Consider the following 18,913-nt stretch of genomic DNA (forward strand, 5'->3'; position numbering starts at 1 on the left):
CAGGCTGCATTGTCAATGCACTCCGCTGCCTGCCTGGGAGCAGTGGGGCTGGCTGACCTTTGCTGGATTCCAGAGGAACCAGCCTTTCTGGCTGTCCCATGAGACCAGGGAGGAAATGAGGGTGGCCTGACCTTATCCTTCCCAACGATGCTCCCTTGCACTTAATGCAGATGGTTTACGGTAGGGAAGCACCGACAGCACCGGGCAGGCTGAAAGCTCCAGCCCGGGCTCCTGTGGCCACTGAAGGGAAATATCCAAGTGCTTGTGCTGCTCCTAAGTGAGAACCCCCCTGCTTTGCTAAGAGATTGCAAACCTCAGGAGAGATGGAGGTGAAACTGCAGGGCCGGACCCAGGGAGCATCATGCACAGCAACCCCAAGGGGTGCACAGGAGCTTACCAGCACTGAGGCCCTGGCACAAGTGCTGGCATGTTTCCACGTGCAGCCTCATCCCAAACACCATCCCAGCACCGGGCACCAGCACAAGCTTTCCGAAGGCATGTGCAGCAATCACCCTGGGGGACTGGCGTGCCACCGGCAGCAAGAACATGATTAGCAGGAGCTCTGGGCAGTGAAGGCAGGAGAAGAAGAACAGAACAAACCACGGTTTAATTTGTACAAGCTGGTAATTATAGTTGCTATCTGTCTGAAATCTCTATTGAGTTTATTTAAATATGTTCTCTGCAAAGGCCGTTCAGACAGGAATTATCAAGGTGTTGCAGCAGAGGAGATAATGCCATGCAGTTTTCAACAGATCAAGGGCTGATTAGGAGGAATTAATTAGCTGCTTAAACAGTCCTTGACTCGCTGCAGCAATTAGCCATCACCTCCCTGCAGTCATGTTCCTGGTGCGGCAGCAGCGGCGGTGGCGATACCAAGTGCCCGTCACCACGACTGCCTTCCCTGTGCTGCTGCTGAGCCCCGGAGGGGTGCATGGCCTTGGGAAGCTGCCCTAAACCCTTAAGGTTTAGCCCATGGGCAGGGCTTGGCAGACAGGCAGCGGTGCAATGGGCTGTGGTGACTCACCTGCACGCGCGGTGATGCTGACTGGTATACGTGCATCCACCGTGACTCCCCACAGGAGGCAGACAATGGATGTCTTCCCTTTCCAGCCTTTACCAGGCCGGTTCATTGTGCATCCCTCACCCATCATCTCTTATATGCTATGCACCATCAGTTCTCAGCTGTGTCACACCATCAGTGCCAGCTGATTATCCAGCAGCCTTAATCCCATGTGCTTGTTTCTTTGGCAGGTCAGGAGAATTGTCCCCACCTCTGCCCATCCGAGCTAACACCCAGCCTCTCCAAAGCCTTCATCCCACCCATCCCTGCCTGTCTCAGCGCTGCTCAGGGTCCCTTGCTGCTCACCCTCAACCTTCTGGGCACAGAACCCATCTGGAGGGTGCAGCTGATGGGCACCAGCTCCAGGGATGGTTGGGAGATGGCTCTCTGTCCCTCCTGCCAGCACCCCAATAGGCTCCACTTTGTCTAATGGCTTCCTGCCTGCACTGGGAAAAGCTGTAGCAGCTCTGGATTACCCAATCTAAAGACCTGAGTTACTTCTCTGAAAGCTTCTCAACTTGCAGGCACTCAATTACAGAGAGCCAAGAGATGGTAATGGAGCCCGAAAGCTTTTAGCAAATGATTAAAGCCCTGCAAAGTTCCCCCACTAAGTACAGGAGCAGCAGCCTTCAGTTCATGCAATTAAAACACTGAAGTGATATTAGAAGAGACAGGCACCATCCTAATGGTTTCACATGAGCTGTAAGGCAATGCAGGCCAGAGACTGCCCACATAGACTGTAAAGGGCTTTCTTATGGTTAATGCCACAAGAAAAGATGCACCCAGGGATGGATTGATGCTGATGGGGACAATGGGAGCCAGAGCAGGGCAGGGACTCCCACCAGAGCCTGAAGGCTCCAAGCACCCTGATCTGATGGGCAGAGACTTGATGCACATCCCAAGAGATGGGGATGGGCTGTCTCAGCCACAAAGGGCTTTCCAAGAAGCTACCCCAGTTAGTTTATCCTATTTCCCCACTAGTATGATGGCAATAACAGCTGTCAGCAAGCCACAGCCGAGCAGGACGGCTAAGCTCATCCGTGCCTGCCAAGGGCTTCTGGTTTGGAAAGGAAGGTGCTCATTTGACTCAAGGAAGACTTTTCCACTGCCTTTCATGGGTTCTGGATGGGGGGTTTGTTGCTTATTCCAGCCAAAAGAAACAGCAGTGGGGTTTTGGAGAGAAAAGGCAGTGTGGGGACTGGCCACGCAACGATAACTGCGGCATGGAACAGCCAGCTGGAACAGTGGGGATGTACATCCAGGTGGGAGAGGGGTTCACAGAGGGGAAAATCACATGTTTACAGCATCCACAATGGATCCAGAGGCTTGGAAAGCACAAAGGGCTGCAAAACCATGTGAACATCCAAGGGGCTGAAGGAGAGAACCATCTACATGTGGAAAGCAGGGGCTGGGTGTGGAGCTGCAGTGACAACCCCTCACTGCCTGCTATGCCCATCACCTAGAAGAGTGAGCTAGAGAACAAAACACAAGCTGGAATCCTCTTCTAGCGACTTCTTCCCAATGAATGCCACCGACAAGGGGATCAACAGGGTCCAGTCTGAGCACTTCGACACAGGGTGAAGAGGAAAGCGACTCCATGTCTTTAACAGTGGAAAGAGGGCTGTTAAAGAACCCTGGCCTGCCTTCCCCCTGTCTGAATTCAGCCCCAAAAAGAAACCTCCCTGCGTCCATCCCCAGTGAAAGTAATTGGACTGAAATGGCACAGGTCACCTCAGCTAACAGCCTGGAGCTGGGGAAACAGAATAAGCCAGCAGGTAAACAGATAAGGGTTTCGTAAGGACTAGGTACACTTTACCTCACAGCCATCCCTTGACATTACCTCCACACAAGCCTTTACCTTGAATCCACTCATGATAAGCACCTAGATAATACATTTCATTTCTCTAATAGTGCTTATGTGATTTGTCCAAGTGGGATCTCATTAGCTGCTTGCGATGAAAACAAGCCCCTGCTTAACGGAGGCCAAGGCAGCCTGGGTCCAGCAATGTTCCATGAGCCACATCCTCTCCTCTTCCATAAAAACAAAGATGACACGGAACCCGGGCTGTATTTGCTAGCAATTTCCAACACAAAATCTGAACAGCTTCTCCTCAAGGCAAGGAGCTCATGGTTTATGTCTGAAGGGCTGTGATTACAAGTAACCCAGAAGAGTAACCCAGAGAGAGGGCATAGGGAGCCCTGAGAGCAAAGGGGAAGAAAGGTGATGTGCTCGAGCTACAGGGAATCAGGCTGCACGGCCCAAACCGCCTCTTCCAGCCAAAAAAAAACCATGGAAAAAGTATTTGGGAACTAATGATTCCTCCAGAGCACAGCATGGGATGGGGAAGGACCTTTCCATGGCTGGGATGCGGCTGGGATGGCCAAGGGCTGCATTGGGGAACAGGCAGCAGCCAGGATCCACCCAGCTTCCTATCCCATTTCATTTCATTATTAATCTATGCATTAAATGAAATGAAAGAGGCAGAAGATGCCCTGACACAAGTATGTGGGGCTTTGCAGAGGGAAGGCAAACGCTGCCAGATGAGCATCTCGCACGCAGGATGGCCAAGCATTTTGCCTGGGTTTACGTTCATCTTCCATGCGCAGATGACTTGGCCCACACTCAGTTTCCCATTGCACACAGCTCCCATCCCGAAAACCACAAACCTCCTATTTCCATACATTCTCCTAAGCCTCAGAGCACTTTCTCTGAGCAAGGACCAGCTCAGGCAGCCCGCAGCAGGCGCCTTCCCAAACCAACCAGAAGCAAAGGTGTGCGTTTCTCAAGTGATGGAGAATGTTCTGCCCGCCTCACGTCCTGCGTTTGCTTCTTTTATTTTCCCCCCTTCCTGTTGCTCCTACTCATACAACACTAAAAAAAGCAAAGCAGGGGAAGGGGCCTGGAGTGCTGTACACACAGCTGCTGCACCGAAACAGGCCGTCCACCCCAAAGACCCATTTCCAAACAAAGCCTTTCCAACAATAGCACTGACGATGTTTGAACTGGCATCGATTTAGAAAGGCAAGCTCTTTGCTGCACCTCACTGTCAGCAAGTGCTCAGTACAAATGCCACGTTACGAGACAAACGTGTCTCTCTTCTTTATGACTTCCCTTCTATTTTCACGCCTCTGCTCCATTGCGTTCCTTCCAAATCAAGCCCAGGATCCCAAGGGATCCACAGTGCTGAGGTCAAGCCCTTCTGAATTTGTTGCACACTTAACGCCTTGGGTTTGGTTTTAAATGTGGGGATGAAGCTCCTTACCTTCAGCACAAAGCATCTACCCTGCTCTTCAAAGCTCTCCAATGGTTGCTCCAAACCTGTCGCTCAAATTCCTATCGCCTTAGCAAATAAGGTCAGCCTGATTAAAACCCAGTTATTCTAGCTGGAATAGAAAGAGACAGTCTTCAGCAAATACATCCCATGTAAGAAATAACCTTGTACTGCACTGAAACAAGCCTTCACTGGCTCCAGGTAAAAGGAGATTGAGGTCGCCTAATGACTGTGACATTTCTTGCAGCCTCTGATTCACTGCAGAGAGACTGTATAAAGCTCTACCGGAGATGTCAGCTAATTCAAGCGCTTTTCTGCTCTCCTGGATGACCCATATTCAGTTGCAATACGTGGTCAGGTAGCAGTGTGAGCACCCAGCTACGGCACCGTGCCCCCAACCAGCTGGACCTGCAGTTGTGCCACTGCCTTTGACTGAAAACTGGGGCTGGATGCCCCAGTATTTCAAGTTAGGCACTGATGTAACCTGTGGGAATGGAAATACTTTGGTTCTTCTGGCTCAAAGACTAAATCAGAAGCTCCAATGTATGAATAAGGAGCTGGCAGGATAGAAGGGGATGGAGAAAGGCTGGGGGCGATCAGCAAGCAGCAGCCCCGCGAGATGCAAACACATCAGCACACATCCACACATAGAGTCATAGAATAGTTAGGGTCGGAAAGGACCTTAAGATCATCTTGTTCCAACCCCGCTGCCATAGGCAGGGACACCTCACACTAAACCATGGCACCCAAGGCTTCGTCCAACCTGGACATCAAGGAAGAAGATGAAGAAGCAGCCAAGCCATCACAGCGCTGCCTGGGATCCTGTGTTTGATGTGAGGGGTTTCAGACCCAGGCATCACCGTCGCAGTCTGCTCTCGTTAATAGGTCTGCTTGGATTCCAGCTCAGCCCAGCTCATTAGCCACCCCACCGAACCCGACGCTCATTCTGGATCACTTCTATTGCTACAAACAAATAACACAATTGCCTCCATGCAGGGGTTGTTTTCCTCCTCTCTCCCCCTAATGCAGGGCTGGTAGCATCTCATGTATCCGTTAATGAAGTCCATTATACCCAGAGTTTCTCAGCAAGGAAAAATTACAATCATTAGCCAGTGAGTGATGAGAGACAGAAACACCATTTCTGCCCAGGCTGGCAATAACAGGACGCCAAGTACGCGTCCCAGCGAGTCGAGCCTTGCTCTCCTGTAACGCGGTACCCAATGTTCTTCATTAGCATCTCTCTTTTGAATAGAGCAAGACAGCGTCCTGCAGCAGGTCGCAATTACACACGACAATGAATTCAGGGAGAAACAATGACGGGTGTCGCAGAGGCACATTTGGCAGCGGGGTTGTGGAAAGGTGAAGTGGGAGATGATTAGGAACGTTTTAAAGCTCTATCTAAACCCCAAAACAAGTGGAGGCTCAAGTGGCAGCACGGAGCAGGAGATGTGGCTGGTTGCCTCATGCACTACTTTGTCATTTTTGGTTTAAATAGGAAAGCAACACAATAATTACTCTTTTGGTTGTAATACCCCAATGGCCAGGACTGGTAGTCACAGACCAGGACTTCTCGTGCCATTCGCACTGGCTGCTCCCACAGCTGCATTGAACAGATCCCTGGCTCTCCGGCTGCCCTTTTGTGAAATCAGGGTTTAATTCTCTGGAATAAGACTGTTAATAAGGACTCCCAACACACCCATCCTCTGGACAGCGTGTACTCGCGCATCGCTCCCCCAGGGGCTGTGATGGGAGGGAGACAGGGAAAGTGGGGGGGAGAAAAGAAACGAATACACCTCAGAGAGCGCAAAATGCAAGAGAAATCCAATACCCCTTCACAGGATAGTGAGAGCTCAGTGGAAAAGAGGCACTGGTTGCACCAGTGGAGCACCGATTCCAGCTGGAGGGCCTCCAGTCCTCTACCTGCTCCTACATATCACGTTCCGTGTTAAGCCTTCCCTGGGAACAGTTCCCACAGCGCTGAGGACACTCAGGTTTGTGATGCTGCTGTCGTCCTGGTGGCCAACAATAGAGAGGGACAATTTGATCTTTATGTAATGCTCCCTGTTCCCCTCTGCTTGGGGATGAGATGTTCAAACCGAGGGGCACAACAAGTAATGACAGCCTGAAGGGTTAAACGCAAGCATTCAACCCCTCAGTGTTAGCACTGGGGTCCCTCTGGGTGTAGCCATGTGTCCCACAGGATCTGTTCAATGCAAGAAACGAAACCCAAAAGCTGAGGGAATGATCAATCATCCCTATACCCAGTGATCTGCACCCCAGGGATGCTCCTTCCCACTTTTGCAGCCTCAAAGCTGAACGCTGGGATGCACATACGTGCCCTGCATTCAGTGCTCAAACCCTCTTAGCCTTTAGCTCCATAGCCCTGCACAGAGAGGGATGTGGGAGGCTGAGCATGTCATAGCGTCACCGAATGGTTTGGCTTGGCAGGGACCTTAAAGATCATCTAGTTCCAACCCCCTGCCATGGGCAGGATCCAGGCACATCCACACCAGGGACCACAGCTTGACAGGAACAGGCAGGAAAGTCGTGTTCCTCAGTTGGGCAATGCATTTGCTTTGGCTGAGTACATCTTGACTAGGACTGCATGACCAAGTCTGAAAATGAAACTAATTCATTGCTGCTCCCCAGCCTTGGGAATCAAATGAGTAACTCTGCAGTCATTAAAACAATGTCCTGGTAAAAATAAACAGGAAAGGGTACTTAATAGGAATGCTTCGGAGTTAAAAATACTGGCTCTGGTCTGAGGTCATCCAGTTTTTAATAGGCACAGCTACGCATGCCCCAAGGTGATGGGATTTGGTATCGCTCCAGTCCTGTTAGGAGTGCACACTGTATCACAGAGAGAGACAGATGGGGTTTTTTCTTCCCAATTCAAAACCCTTCCTGGAATGTTGCAGATTTGAGCATCTGCTGGTGGACTCACCGCAGAAAACACAGCTCTGAAGGAAGAGGCAGGAATAGGAACATCCGTCTGCACGGAGGGGATGCAGGGTTCCTCTGCTCTTCACCCAACAATACTGAGGAGGAGGATGCTCGAGTCTTTCATTCTGAAAGGGGCATTTCTATAGCCAAAGAGAGGCTCGAGCCAGAGGCAGTCACGCTGAGCACCAGGCAGGCACAGAGCTGATGCTGGAGAAAGGGCAGGAGGCGAGCAAAGTAGGCAGAAGGAGTACTGTAAAGGCTCATAAAAGCTGCAAGTACATTTTCCTTCCCTGAAAATGCCTTTGTGCTTTCATGGCAAGGAGCTGCTACAATTACAGCTTCTTTTATAAGCGAAGCACAAGCCAGATAATGAACAAACCTCCCACTGCACAAAGGAGGTGACGAAGGCGTTCTGTGAGCCCTGACCGTCAGGCTTCCCCACCACAGCTAAAGGCAGAGAGAACTGCTCAAACCCATCTCCATCTCACCCACTTCAGGGCTGTGAGCTGCTTTTTCTTCCCCAAAAGCACAAAAAAGGATCACACCAAAAGTGACTGTACCCACACAGACAGCGAGTGAACACCCTTCAGCCAGGCAAGGCAGTAGCTTGCGTGTCCTAACCTGTGGACAAGCCCACGGCTGCATCACCCCTGGTCTGGAGGAGGAAAGAGAAGGGACAAAAAAGGGGTTGCAAGGGAAAACTACCAAGCATGATATTGCCAATTCCAGCTGACTGTTATGTACTGTGGAGGCTCATGATTCCAATGACACATGGGATCACATCGGCCTTCCTCTCCCTGACCCCAACATTTGCTGGGAGATCAGGGAGATTGGATGAAGCCACATGTACAAGCCTCGGGCTTCCAGCTTTTCTGGAACCTTCTAAGGGAGTTGCTGCTCTTTCCCTGCACGCGAGGCAGCACGGAGGTTTGGATGGCTTGGCAGGGAAAAGGAAAATCAGGCTTGCTGGGTAGGGCTGCTTCATCCCACCCCTCCTTTCGCCTCCAAAATCAAAGCCCCTCACTCTGAACAGCCAGAGCACTGCTGCTCCCATCCCTCTGCAATGGATAGACCAAAGCTACTGCCCAGGCACGCTTGATGTCCACAGACCATGTCCTCCATCAGTGTAATACATCAGCACCAGCTTCCAAAACTCAGCTTTGGGGTAGAGGGGTTTTAAAGCTTTGCCATTAGAAAGGGGAATGCAAGGGAGCTGAATAGGGCAGGCAGGCACTCGTTTGCTTTAACTGAGATAAGGCTCCTATTATCTACCAGGGACCACTGTCCACCATGCACTGCTGTGATGAGGCTGCTGACGGATCTGGTTTCACACTCAAGAGAGTAGGGATGTGGGATGCTCCTGCCATTTCCAGCTCCATGCCTCACTGGGGACATACTATAGGTGGAAAAGAGAAGGAGGGGATTGCTTTTCTGATTTACTAACCTCCTTTACTACCCATTTACTCCTGCCATGGGAGCAACTGGAGATAAGTGTCCCCTTGGAGTTCACTAAGGGGGGAGAAAACAGAGGAAATGAGGATGGATCTTCTTTGGGATGGCATCTCTGTGTGCCTCGGCCACATCCAGCACCCCCAGCACGAAACCCCAACGCCTCCCTCCCCAGCGTGAGTCTCCAGGAGATGGATTTGCATCACGACGGAAGGCGGGCAGCGGGTCTTACAGAAATAACCTCCCAAGAGCACCCAGCAGACTGCGTCTGTCTGCAGTTCTTCGTCAAAGCAGCCTATTTTGGGAGATCCCATCCTTCTGGGAACCGGACAGGCTCCTGCTAAACGTCTGCGCCAGGGCACAGACGGGAAACACCCGGCTCCCATCTGCAGGCAGGCACACAACCTGGGAAGCCCCCATCCAGCCCCCAGATAGGGATGTCCCAGGGGAGATGATGGAGTTCCCTTCTCCGGGTTCCAGCAGCTCCCAGCCCCAGGGCTATACGCAAATGATGCCAAAGCCTTAGGCTATGTAGGAAGAGCTGCCGTCTTCCATGCCTCCCAGGCTGGGTAAATCCTACTACTTCCTATTTTGCCTCCAGCACCGCTTTTTTTGCCTTGTTCCATGGGATGTAGGTGGTCATAGACTTGCCATTTCCCACACTAACATCCTTCAGCAGCATGGCACAACAGGGATGGAGTGGGACAGAGAGGAAATGCCCTCTTCCCAACTTCTAGGGTGTATAGTTAATCCTCTGATGCATATGAAAACAAGACTCTTGGCTTAAATCTATTCTTTTTCGCCTTTTGTGCGTGTCCTGACTTATTCCAGCAGAGCTGCCAGCAGCCCACGCTTTATTTTTAAACCAGCAAACAAGAAAAGTCCAGTTTATACAACAAACACCCTGGGTTTCTAGAAAAACATGCTACAGAAGCTTAGCAAAAGGAGGAGGCTGCTTTTTGGGTCAGCTTGACCATGATCTATAGGGGACTGTGAGGTAAGAGGCAGCTTCTGACCTTGGTTTAGAGACATGCGTAGTAGCCAGGCAGCTGCCCAAAGGATCAGCACCATTCTCTTCCAGCCCTGAAGGCTGAGACCGTGCCTGGCTCGACACACAGATGAAGCAGCTCAGCCAAGCTGAACTCCACGTTTCCCCCCGCCACAGGCAGCTCAGCCTGCAAGGACATCACAAAAAGACATCGCACAGCTTCTTAAAAGAGGATTTAGATGCAAACACCACCACCCCTGGCTGGGAAAGCTGCAGGGAAGCAGCGGCGGGACGAAGGATGTGGCTCTCCCTCAAGGTGATAGCGCTCCTAATTGTGTCACTCCAGCCAGCAGGCAGGAGGATGCGACCCAGTTTTGGTACCTGTTACGTGGCTCGCAGCGGTGCCAAGATGCTGGAAGAGCTAAATTTAGGAGCCAAACAGGCACAGTGGTATACACCCAGCCAGGACTCACCCTGTTACAAGACGGCTGGAGAATCGATGCTGTCTGTCCACTCACCACATGCGTTACAGCATCACTGCAAAGGCCTCGTTGCCTGAGCGAGAAGTATTACGGAGTCACTTGGAATTAAATTGCCACTAAATGCTGTTTGGGAGGAGGAAAAATAGAAAGCAAGCAAATCCTTGCTCTTTCCCAGGCATTGTAGGGGATGAAAACAGAGATTGCTGCCTGGTAGAGAGCCCAATTACGAATAATGCGCGTCCTCTCCCTGCACAAAGGATGAAAGGCATCAGAGCTGGCGGTGACATTTTAAGACCGGATATGTAAGAGCGAATCCAAGCCTCATTGCAAGCCCAGCTTTACCCCAATAAAGAAGCACTTTCTGCAGTCAATTGCCTTGCAGCGTAGCTTGAAGGCCCGCTATTGATCTAGCATCTGTTATAAGCAGATAATCATAGTCACTACGCCGGGGCTTCTGCAATGGGGTCTAAAAGCAGCTTCCAGAAGATGGCTGAGGGCTGTTTTTCTGCAGAGCCCACAAAACCCTTGAGGTTTGCAGAATGTGAAGGCCAGAAAAGACCATTATATCACTGCAGCTCATTCATCTCCCAACCCCATAAACTTCAGTTAACCAGCCCTCACACAGCCATTTCACACCCCGCAATTCCTTTTCCCCAGCCAGGTGCTGACACACCACCATCAATCCCCTGCTCAATCCTTCCCTTCGTAAGGCAGACAGTGATTGCTGCTGAACCCCTTCCCCCCAGCATCAAGCAGGTTTCTCCTGTCCCCAAAAGGCTTGCTGATGTCTGAATACCAATACGTCCAAGCTCCCGGCCCCTTCCCAGCTACGTGGGGATGTTTTGGGGCCAGGCACCTTCCTCCGAGTTTAGCAAGAAGTGGTCAGGGGTAGATGAAATCAGCCTGCAAACATCCCCCTCCCGCCAGCACAAGCACTTCTCATCCACTTGGCAGATCCCGGCAGTCTCCAAAGAAGGAGAAAAAGATGGGAAATGAAAAAGAAATGAACCAAGAGATTCACATCCATCAGGAGCCCGGCGCTGTCAGCCCAGCTCCCTGCGCAACTGCTCCCATAATGAAAACCTCATGCAGTTTAAGCACTTGACAGAAGTCTCAAACTGAGATCTTGTTACCCTCAACAGGAAAAGCTGCAACCTCGATGAATAAAAGCACGTTTGTCTGATGGGGTCTATTTAAAACCATGCTAAATTACACCCAGCCTGCTCCTAACCGTGACATCCGAGGGTCTGCTCTGGGCGAGGATGGGTGTCTCAGGGGGTCACCGGAGGTGAGGGGAGGAGCAAGCTGAAGATGTGCCATTTCTAAATCAGTCCATGACGCCAGACAGGAGTTTTTAAGAGCCTCAAGCCAAGAAAAGGATTGCTGATGGATGCGCTTCCCACTTGAAACTCACTCATGTGGTGGCAGACGTCAGCCTACCTGCCTCATGGCTCTGCCACTTGCCTGCTTGCTCTGGAGAGGGTCAGTAACCTTCCAGCTTTCTAGAACCTCCCCATGTGCCGCGGCTCAGCGAGCTTTTTAAAGCCTCCCACATGCAGGTTATCTGCCTCTCCTGGCCTGAAAGTGTTTGTCCCCAAGGAGCTGCTATTTAATGCCTTCCTTAGTTACCAAGGGATGGGAAGTTTCTCCCATCATTCCACGGCCTTCCAAACACAGATGGGATTTATTGTAGTTGCTGCTGCCTTGACCTCATTAATGTTTTACAGCAGAGACCAGCAGTGCACCTACTACAGCCCCACAGCTCGGGTCTCCCAGTGCACTGAACATCTTTGGGGAAGTTGAAGTGATTTCACTCCCAAACCAGCTCTGCTCCTGCCTTTCAGGACCTCACCTGCACCCTGCCTGATGCCGGATGACGGCTCTCAGCAGCTCCTCTCATAACAGGCACGGCGGGTGGGAAAGCACAGACAGCACGAGGAGGAGAGAGGGAAGAGAAAACAAGGACAAAACCAGAGCAAAACAAGAGGAACAAATCCAAGCTGTGCCATGGACAGCATAACCCGGGAGCCAGCGACAGACAAACAGGATGCTAATTGGCACAGAGGGGTGGAAGCAGAAGAGGAGGGGGGTCAGCCCTGGGTTTGGTGGGGAAAGGCAGAGGTGACCATGGAGTGACATTCATGATACCCATTGAGAATGGCTACAGGGAGGAAAGGTGAGAACTGGGAGTCCTGAGGCCTTTTGGAGAGCTTTCCTCCCTTGTGGAGAACAGGAGGGAGCATCCAACCTGGCTGGAGTCCTGCAAAGTGCCCCTGGTGCTCTAAATTGCTCTCAACAGTACACACATTGACTTCATGAGCATCAAGGCTTTCCCTGGAGCTCCTCTACATCCTCTGGAGTTTGTGCTTCACCCCCAAACCCTGCAGGGTTAATCCCTGGTGCTTTCCAGGGCAAACAGCTGAGGATGCTCGAGGCCTCAAGATGCGCCTCTCCATCAGCCAAGCACTGCATGGAGCTGGGGTTCCCCCACCACAGACTTATTCAGAGGCTCTGCACAGTAAGGACAACCTGGCGCCAAGCTTTGCAAGAGGCAGATCTGGCCAGAGCTCAGCAGAAATGGGGAATTAAGACACTGAACTAAACCAATGCACCCCCACCCAATTTCTCCCCAAACCAGGAATTTCACGCTCGGGAGGGTTTTGGACCAGGATCCCGTATTACTTCCAAAGCACAGAGAGCAGAGAGTGCTTGGCACTGCACAGCAATCCAGTCTTTGCACTAAAGCTCTTGCAAGCCCAAAGTAATTCGGATGCAGAAGCGATCTCAGCTGCTGGGAAGGAACTCAAACAGCAGAAGACAAAGGGAGCCTGTGCAGGGATGCAGAAAAAGAAGAGCTGTTGGCTGGGTATGGGCAGGGGACACACATGGATAAAAGGATGGTGGAGGAGGTAAAGGAAGCAGGACAGGGAAAATCCACGGATGGCTGTGGCCACTGTTGCTAAAATGCACCCGATAGCAGGGGCTTGTTCAGTGCTGCAGGTCCCGCATGCCCCTTGCAAGAGCCTTCCAGCAGTGCCTGCTGTGAGCCACACACGGAGCCTGGACACAGCAGGGAGATGCTGGGGCGCAGCAAGCGTACGCACGGAGGCACACGGACTGCACAAGCCACCCTACAGCCAACACCTGGTGCCACGCTCACCTCCCCAGAGCCTTCCACCACCACACCAGCTCGGGTTGGTCACTGCAAAGCCATGCAGAGATGCCTTCTGCTCCCAGGCGCAGGCCCTGCACGTCTTGCTTGCAGTGCCACCTGCCGCCAACGGCAATGCTCTTCAGACGCTGGAAGGGGACAACAGCAACGCAATGAACTTCCTGCTGTTACATCAGCTTTCCCTGGCCTTTAACAGCAGCCAAACTCCTGATCCAGAAAAGCCACGCTCTTTTCCCAAGCTGCAGGCATCCCACGAGGCGCAGGCGTAGCAGCAGACGCTAATAAAGGCCTTTCTCCCCCCTTTCCTTCTCCCTTTTATGCTGCATTGTCGCTGGAGCCAATCTCTTCCCCCCAGAGACCGCATCCTGAAGCTCGCTCATTGATTCTTTATGCTAAAGGATGACTCTGCAGTCGAAATAATGTGGCAGGTTCTAGCTCGAGTTTCAGACACCGTGAGGCTTCTTAATAACGACTTTGCATGAGAAATTAGGGGGGCTGCAACAAAGAGCTCCGACGGAGGCTTCCAAAGTGACTCAGAGCCAAGAGAGCCGCGCTTTTCCAAAGCCCAGCATGAGACAATCTCTAAAGCCCCCGCGCTCAGAGAGAGCCCAATCCTCCCCCTGTGGAAAAAACAAGGCCTTTTCTTTAAGGAGACTTCCCCCAGGGTGAAAATGCCTGCGTTTGGTGGGCAGGTTTGGGTATCTTGGCTGAAATGGCATCCCGTTTCCATGAGAAGGCCTCATCCCCACCTTGGCTTGCGCAGGGTGGGAGCCCCTCTGCTGCAGTCAGCCTGGGCTTCCCGTTTGGCTCTGCAGCGCTCCAAAATGGGGCTGGACATGATTATTCCTTGGTGGTGCAGGAAAGCAGCAACACCCCAGTGGTAAAGGGCAGCAAAGACTCTTCCAGTCTCAGCTCCTGAAGCGCTATGGCACCCACACAGACAGCGAGCATCACTCTGCACAGGAGCACCCCTGCTCCTGCTCAGGGCTGCTGCCAACCCTGCAGCTCTTTGCAGCATGATGAAGGGAGAACTGCTTCAGGTTATGTTTTGGCTGCTTTTACTTCCTGCCATCCACACAACCAACACATTTCAGGGGGAAGCAGCAGGGAATGCCTCCCGTGCAGAGGGTTAATGCCATTTATGTTCAGTCCCAATGGCGACCTGCTGGGGTGGGAGGTGCAGGAGAAGACAGGTTTGATTCCTCTGTTCCATCTCCCAAGCTCAGCTCCTAATTCCTTCTGCATCCCGCACTGAATCCCACCTTCACCTCGTCCAGGATACACATCACAGGCACCTCCAGCCCCAGGAATTCTCTCTGCAGCACAGCTCCACTTTTAATAACTGAGCACCATTCACCCCACAAGCCCAGCAGACACCCCCAGAAGAGGTTTATCCTCCAGCGTGGCCAAAAGGAGACCCCCCTGGAGCTGGCAAAGGACGGCTAAAAGCAACAGGGCAGCCGTGCACAGGCAGCTCTTACCATGTTCCAGAAGAGAGGATTGAAGGCGATGGAGAGGGCGGCCACAATGAAGGCAGAGTCAGTCACATCCACGTAGCCGAAGAGCCGTGCCATGACTGTCACATCCACCTGGGGAGGGAAGGACAGTCACTGGGGGTGCAGGATCCTGGGGGGACACTGGGTGTTGCACCCGAATAGGGGGCACTTCATCTCAAACCAAGCTGCCTTGCAAGAGCAGAGGAATTTCTCCATAGCCCCAGGCAATGCTCTGTTCAGGGTGCAAAGCCAAGAGGAAGGATGGGGGCTCCTCCAAGCCTCAGGGATATGGGGTTCTTAGGAAGCACTCAGAAGGACATGAGCACTTTGAGGACACTGTGGGGACAAGCACCAGCCCCTATGGGGCAGCTGCCAACCTCAGCGTGTTCACAGTGCTTTGGTATCCCCAGGGATGGATTTGTGTCCCAGGGATGCTGGTCTGCATGGAAACTCCAAGCAATGAACTGTGGCAGCCTCAAACTTGCCTTCCATAAAGTAAGAGCAATGCGAACCCCTTCCACAGTGAAGGGAGATGCAGCTGCACTGTAAGCTGCTAAAGACTTTCCTGTCTTCCTTAATGACAACAACAAAAAGCCCTTAAAGCTCCGAGTTTTTCCCCCTTTCTCCACTTAAGAAAGAGTTGTTTTCCCCAGGAGGGCTCCCTGACACTGTCAGCATGTTTAGGTGCAATAAGCCCTGCTGCTTCTCCTCCCTGCAGTGGGATTTAGATGAAAAACACTCAGCACCTTCTTTTTTTTCCTATGTTTTTTTTTCCCCAAAACTTGGAAAACAAAGGACAAACCAGCCCAGCCCGAGCCCTTCCCTCGCTTCAATCAAAACCAAGACAACACAGCGGGATGTGGAAGGTTTCTGCTTCCTAAATACAGCTGTGTTTGCAAGTCCTTTGGATGCAGGAACAGGAAAGGTTTGAAAAGGCATCAGCTCCACCTTGCTAGTCCAGGAGAGAAATCCCCGCTGGCTCCTCACACGTTAGAACCAGAGATTCATGGCTGCTATATCTGGTGCCTCCCACAGCCAAGAGCAAAGCACCTGGGAATGGATCCTGTGCTGTCCCAGGGCATGTCCGGGTGCCTCCTGCCCAGCCAGTGAGAACAACTATGATGGGAACAGCCCTTAGGACCTGATCCTGACGCAACTCCCCGTATTCCTCCCTTCTCTTCACCCCTGAGCAGCCCTTTAACCATCAGACCTCATCCCTCCAAACCCAGCCGGGTACCCGGGCTGTTACTGCCTGGTCCTGCTCCAACTGCAATCCAGTGACCAGGACAACTTCTTGCCTCTCGTTTTGTACAGCACTGAGAACAGCACCAGCACAGGCTGAACAGAAGCTTCTTGACCTACTAATCCTGCCTGGCAGCATCGTTAACACACTCACCTGCTCGCCTCCTCCTCAACAACCAAATCCGTGCCTGGCAGTGGGAGGCGGATTGGCCTGTGCCTGCTGTGTGCTTGCAGGGATAAAAGGGGAACCCCTTAGGATGAGCTGTCCCTACAGGCTGGGACAGCCACGGACAAGTACAGGACAGTCAACTTTGTCCGCTCCTCCCCGAGGGGTGATCGATAACTGCGGCAAATGCTGCCTGCCTGCTTGTAACCCCAAAGCTGGGCAGGGTGAGAGCGGCACGGATACCTAATGAGAGACACATGGGCACCCAGTGAGAGCCACACAGGCACCCAGAGAGGCACTGGGTGAGAGCTACATGGGCACCCAGTGAGAGCCACAATGGCAACTGGACCAGCGGCACACAGGCACCCAGTGAAAGCCACAGGGGCAACTGGGTGAGAGCCATATGGGCACCCAGAGAGCCATAGGTGGAATGGGGTGAGAGCTACACGGGCACCCAGTGAAAGCCACAAAGGCAACTGGACCAGAGCCACGCAGTCACCCAGTTGAAAGCCACAGGGGCAACTGGGTGAGAGCCACATGGGCAACCGGGTAAGAGCCACATGGGCACTCAGAGAGCCACAGGTAGAACGGGGTGAGAGCTACATGGGCACCCAGTGAGAGCCACATCCAGAAAGAGCCACTTGGGCACCCAATGGGAGCCACATGGGAACCCAGTGAGAGCCACATGGACACCAGGGTGAGAGCCACATGGGCAACTGCGTAAGAGCAATATGGGCACCCAGAGAGCCATCAGCGGAACAGGGTGAGAGCTACATGGGCACCCAGTGAGGGGCACAAAGGCAACTGGACCAGAGCCACATGGGCATCTGAGGAAGAGCTACATGGGCACCCAGTGAAGGCCAAAGGGGCAACTGGGTGAGTGCCCTATGGGCACCTGATGGGAGTCACATGGCCACACAGTAAGGGCCACATGGGCACTCGAACAGCCACAGGGGGGAACTGGGTGAGAGCCACATGGGCACCCACTGAGAGCCACATGGGCACCCAAGAGCCACATGGGCACCCAAGAGCCACATGGGCACCAAATGAGAGCCACATGGGCACCAAATGAGAGCCACATGGGCATCCAGTGAGAGCCACATGGGCACCAAATGAGAGCCACGTGGGCACCCAAGAGCCACATGGGCACCCACTGAGAACCACATGAACACTCAATGACAGCCACATGGGCACCAAATGAGAGCCACATGGGCACCCAATGAGAGCCACATGGGCACCCAAGAGCCACATGGGCACCCACTGAGAGCCACATGGGCACCCAAGAGCCACATGGGCACCAAATGAGAGCCACATGGGCACCAAATGAGAGCCACATGGGCACCCAAGAGCCACATGGGCACCCAGGAGCCACATGGGCACCCACTGAGAGCCACATGGGCACCCAAGAGCCACATGGGCACCCAGGAGCCACATGGGCACCCACTGAGAGCCACATGGGCACCCAGTGAGAGCCACATGGGCACCCATTGAGAGCCACATGGGCACCCAAGAGCCACATGGGCACCCAATGAGAGTCACATGGGCACCCAATAAGAGCCACATGGGCACCCAAGAGCAACACGGGCACCCAAGAGCCACATGGGCACCCAAGAGCCACATGGGCACCCAATGAGAGTCACATGGGCACCCAATAAGAGCCACATAGGCACCCAAGAGCCACATGGGCACCCAATGAGAGCCACATGGGCACCCAAGAGCCACATGGGCACCCACTGCGAGCCACACGGGCACCCATTGAGAGCCACATGGGCACCCATTGAGAGCCACATGGGCACCCAAGAGCCACACGGGCACCCATTGAGAGCCACATGGGCACCCAAGAGCCACACGGGCACCCAAGAGCCACACGGGCACGCACTGCCGCAGCCCCAGCACCCATGGTCTCTGCCTGGCTCAGCGCAGGCTGTTCCCCACTCCATCGCGCCTCGCGTGGCACCGCTCTGGGCGGGCACCGGACACCGCGCACCCCGGGGCCTGTGCACCTGCGATAGAGACCGCGGAGGGGGGGGGGAAAGAACCGGGCCCGGGCCGGCCCCCCCCCCGCCTTCCCTGTGCGCTCCAAGGCCGGGCCGGGCCGGGCCGTGCCCCGGTGCCGCCCGCCGTTACCTGCCCGTACTCCAGGCCGCCCAGCCCTTCGCAGCACTCCCAAGGGAACGGCCGGCCCCCGGCCAGCCCCGCCATGGCGGAGCGGGGCCGCGGCCGCCGCCGCCGCCGCCTCCCCGGCGGAGCCCCGCGCGTTGGCGCTGCCGGGAAGCGTAGTCCCGCCTCCGGAGCTCCGGAGCGGGGAGCCCGGGGCCGCCTCGGGCAAGCACTGACCTGGGCGCGGGCCCCGCCGCCTCCGTCGCGGGCTGTGTCCGGCTGCGGGAGCGCGCTGCCGGAGCCTGGACTTCGACCCTGCCCCGGTGAAGCAACCGGGGAGGGGGGGGGGACGGGACGGGACCGGACCCGGCGTGGGTCGGCCCCCACCACCCACAGAGTCCCCGTCCCCCCCGGGCAGCCGGTGTGGGGCCGAGGGTGGGAGCGGGTGGAGCAGGCCCCGGCGCTGAGGCGCGGCCTGTGCTGCCCCTACGAAGGGCTCGCAGCAGGGGCAGGCACCAGGACCCATCTCCAGTGGCCTTCTAG

General features: G+C 53.9%; 1 protein-coding gene and 1 long non-coding RNA gene across 7 annotated transcripts in view; one reads left to right on the plus strand and one right to left on the minus strand.

Annotated features, from left to right (window-relative positions):
• The window catches only part of PEMT (phosphatidylethanolamine N-methyltransferase), a 41,032-nt gene extending 22,320 nt beyond the window's left edge, over positions 1–18,712 (minus strand). For 2 of the 6 annotated variants that reach the window (XM_062619004.1, XM_062619003.1), the window contains exons 1-4: positions 18,398–18,538; positions 14,848–14,955; positions 13,355–13,494; positions 10,186–10,267 (exon numbers count right to left, since the gene is read on the minus strand). In XM_062619004.1, the coding sequence (XP_062474988.1) occupies positions 10,186–10,267; positions 13,355–13,494; positions 14,848–14,955; positions 18,398–18,472 (405 nt within the window). In that variant the 5' untranslated portion in view covers positions 18,473–18,538. Of the gene's footprint in view, positions 1–10,185; positions 10,268–13,354; positions 13,495–14,847; positions 14,956–16,258; positions 16,434–18,397; positions 18,539–18,607 lie in introns of those variants that run through there. The other 4 variants (XM_062619006.1, XM_062619005.1, XM_062619008.1 and 1 more) reach the window with 4 other exon arrangements.
• On the plus strand, positions 16,437–17,067 carry LOC134163830 (uncharacterized). The gene is made up of 3 exons (XR_009964862.1): positions 16,437–16,695; positions 16,787–16,967; positions 17,014–17,067. It is a non-coding gene; the product is annotated as an uncharacterized LOC134163830 (long non-coding RNA).
• Positions 18,713–18,913: the final 201 nt, after the last annotated feature.

The sequence above is a fragment of the Pezoporus occidentalis genome, unplaced genomic scaffold, assembly GCF_034315485.1.
Source record: "Pezoporus occidentalis ecotype Australia unplaced genomic scaffold, CSIRO_AGI_Poc_V1 ctg208, whole genome shotgun sequence".
NCBI classification, from domain to species: Eukaryota; Metazoa; Chordata; class Aves; order Psittaciformes; family Psittacidae; genus Pezoporus; species Pezoporus occidentalis.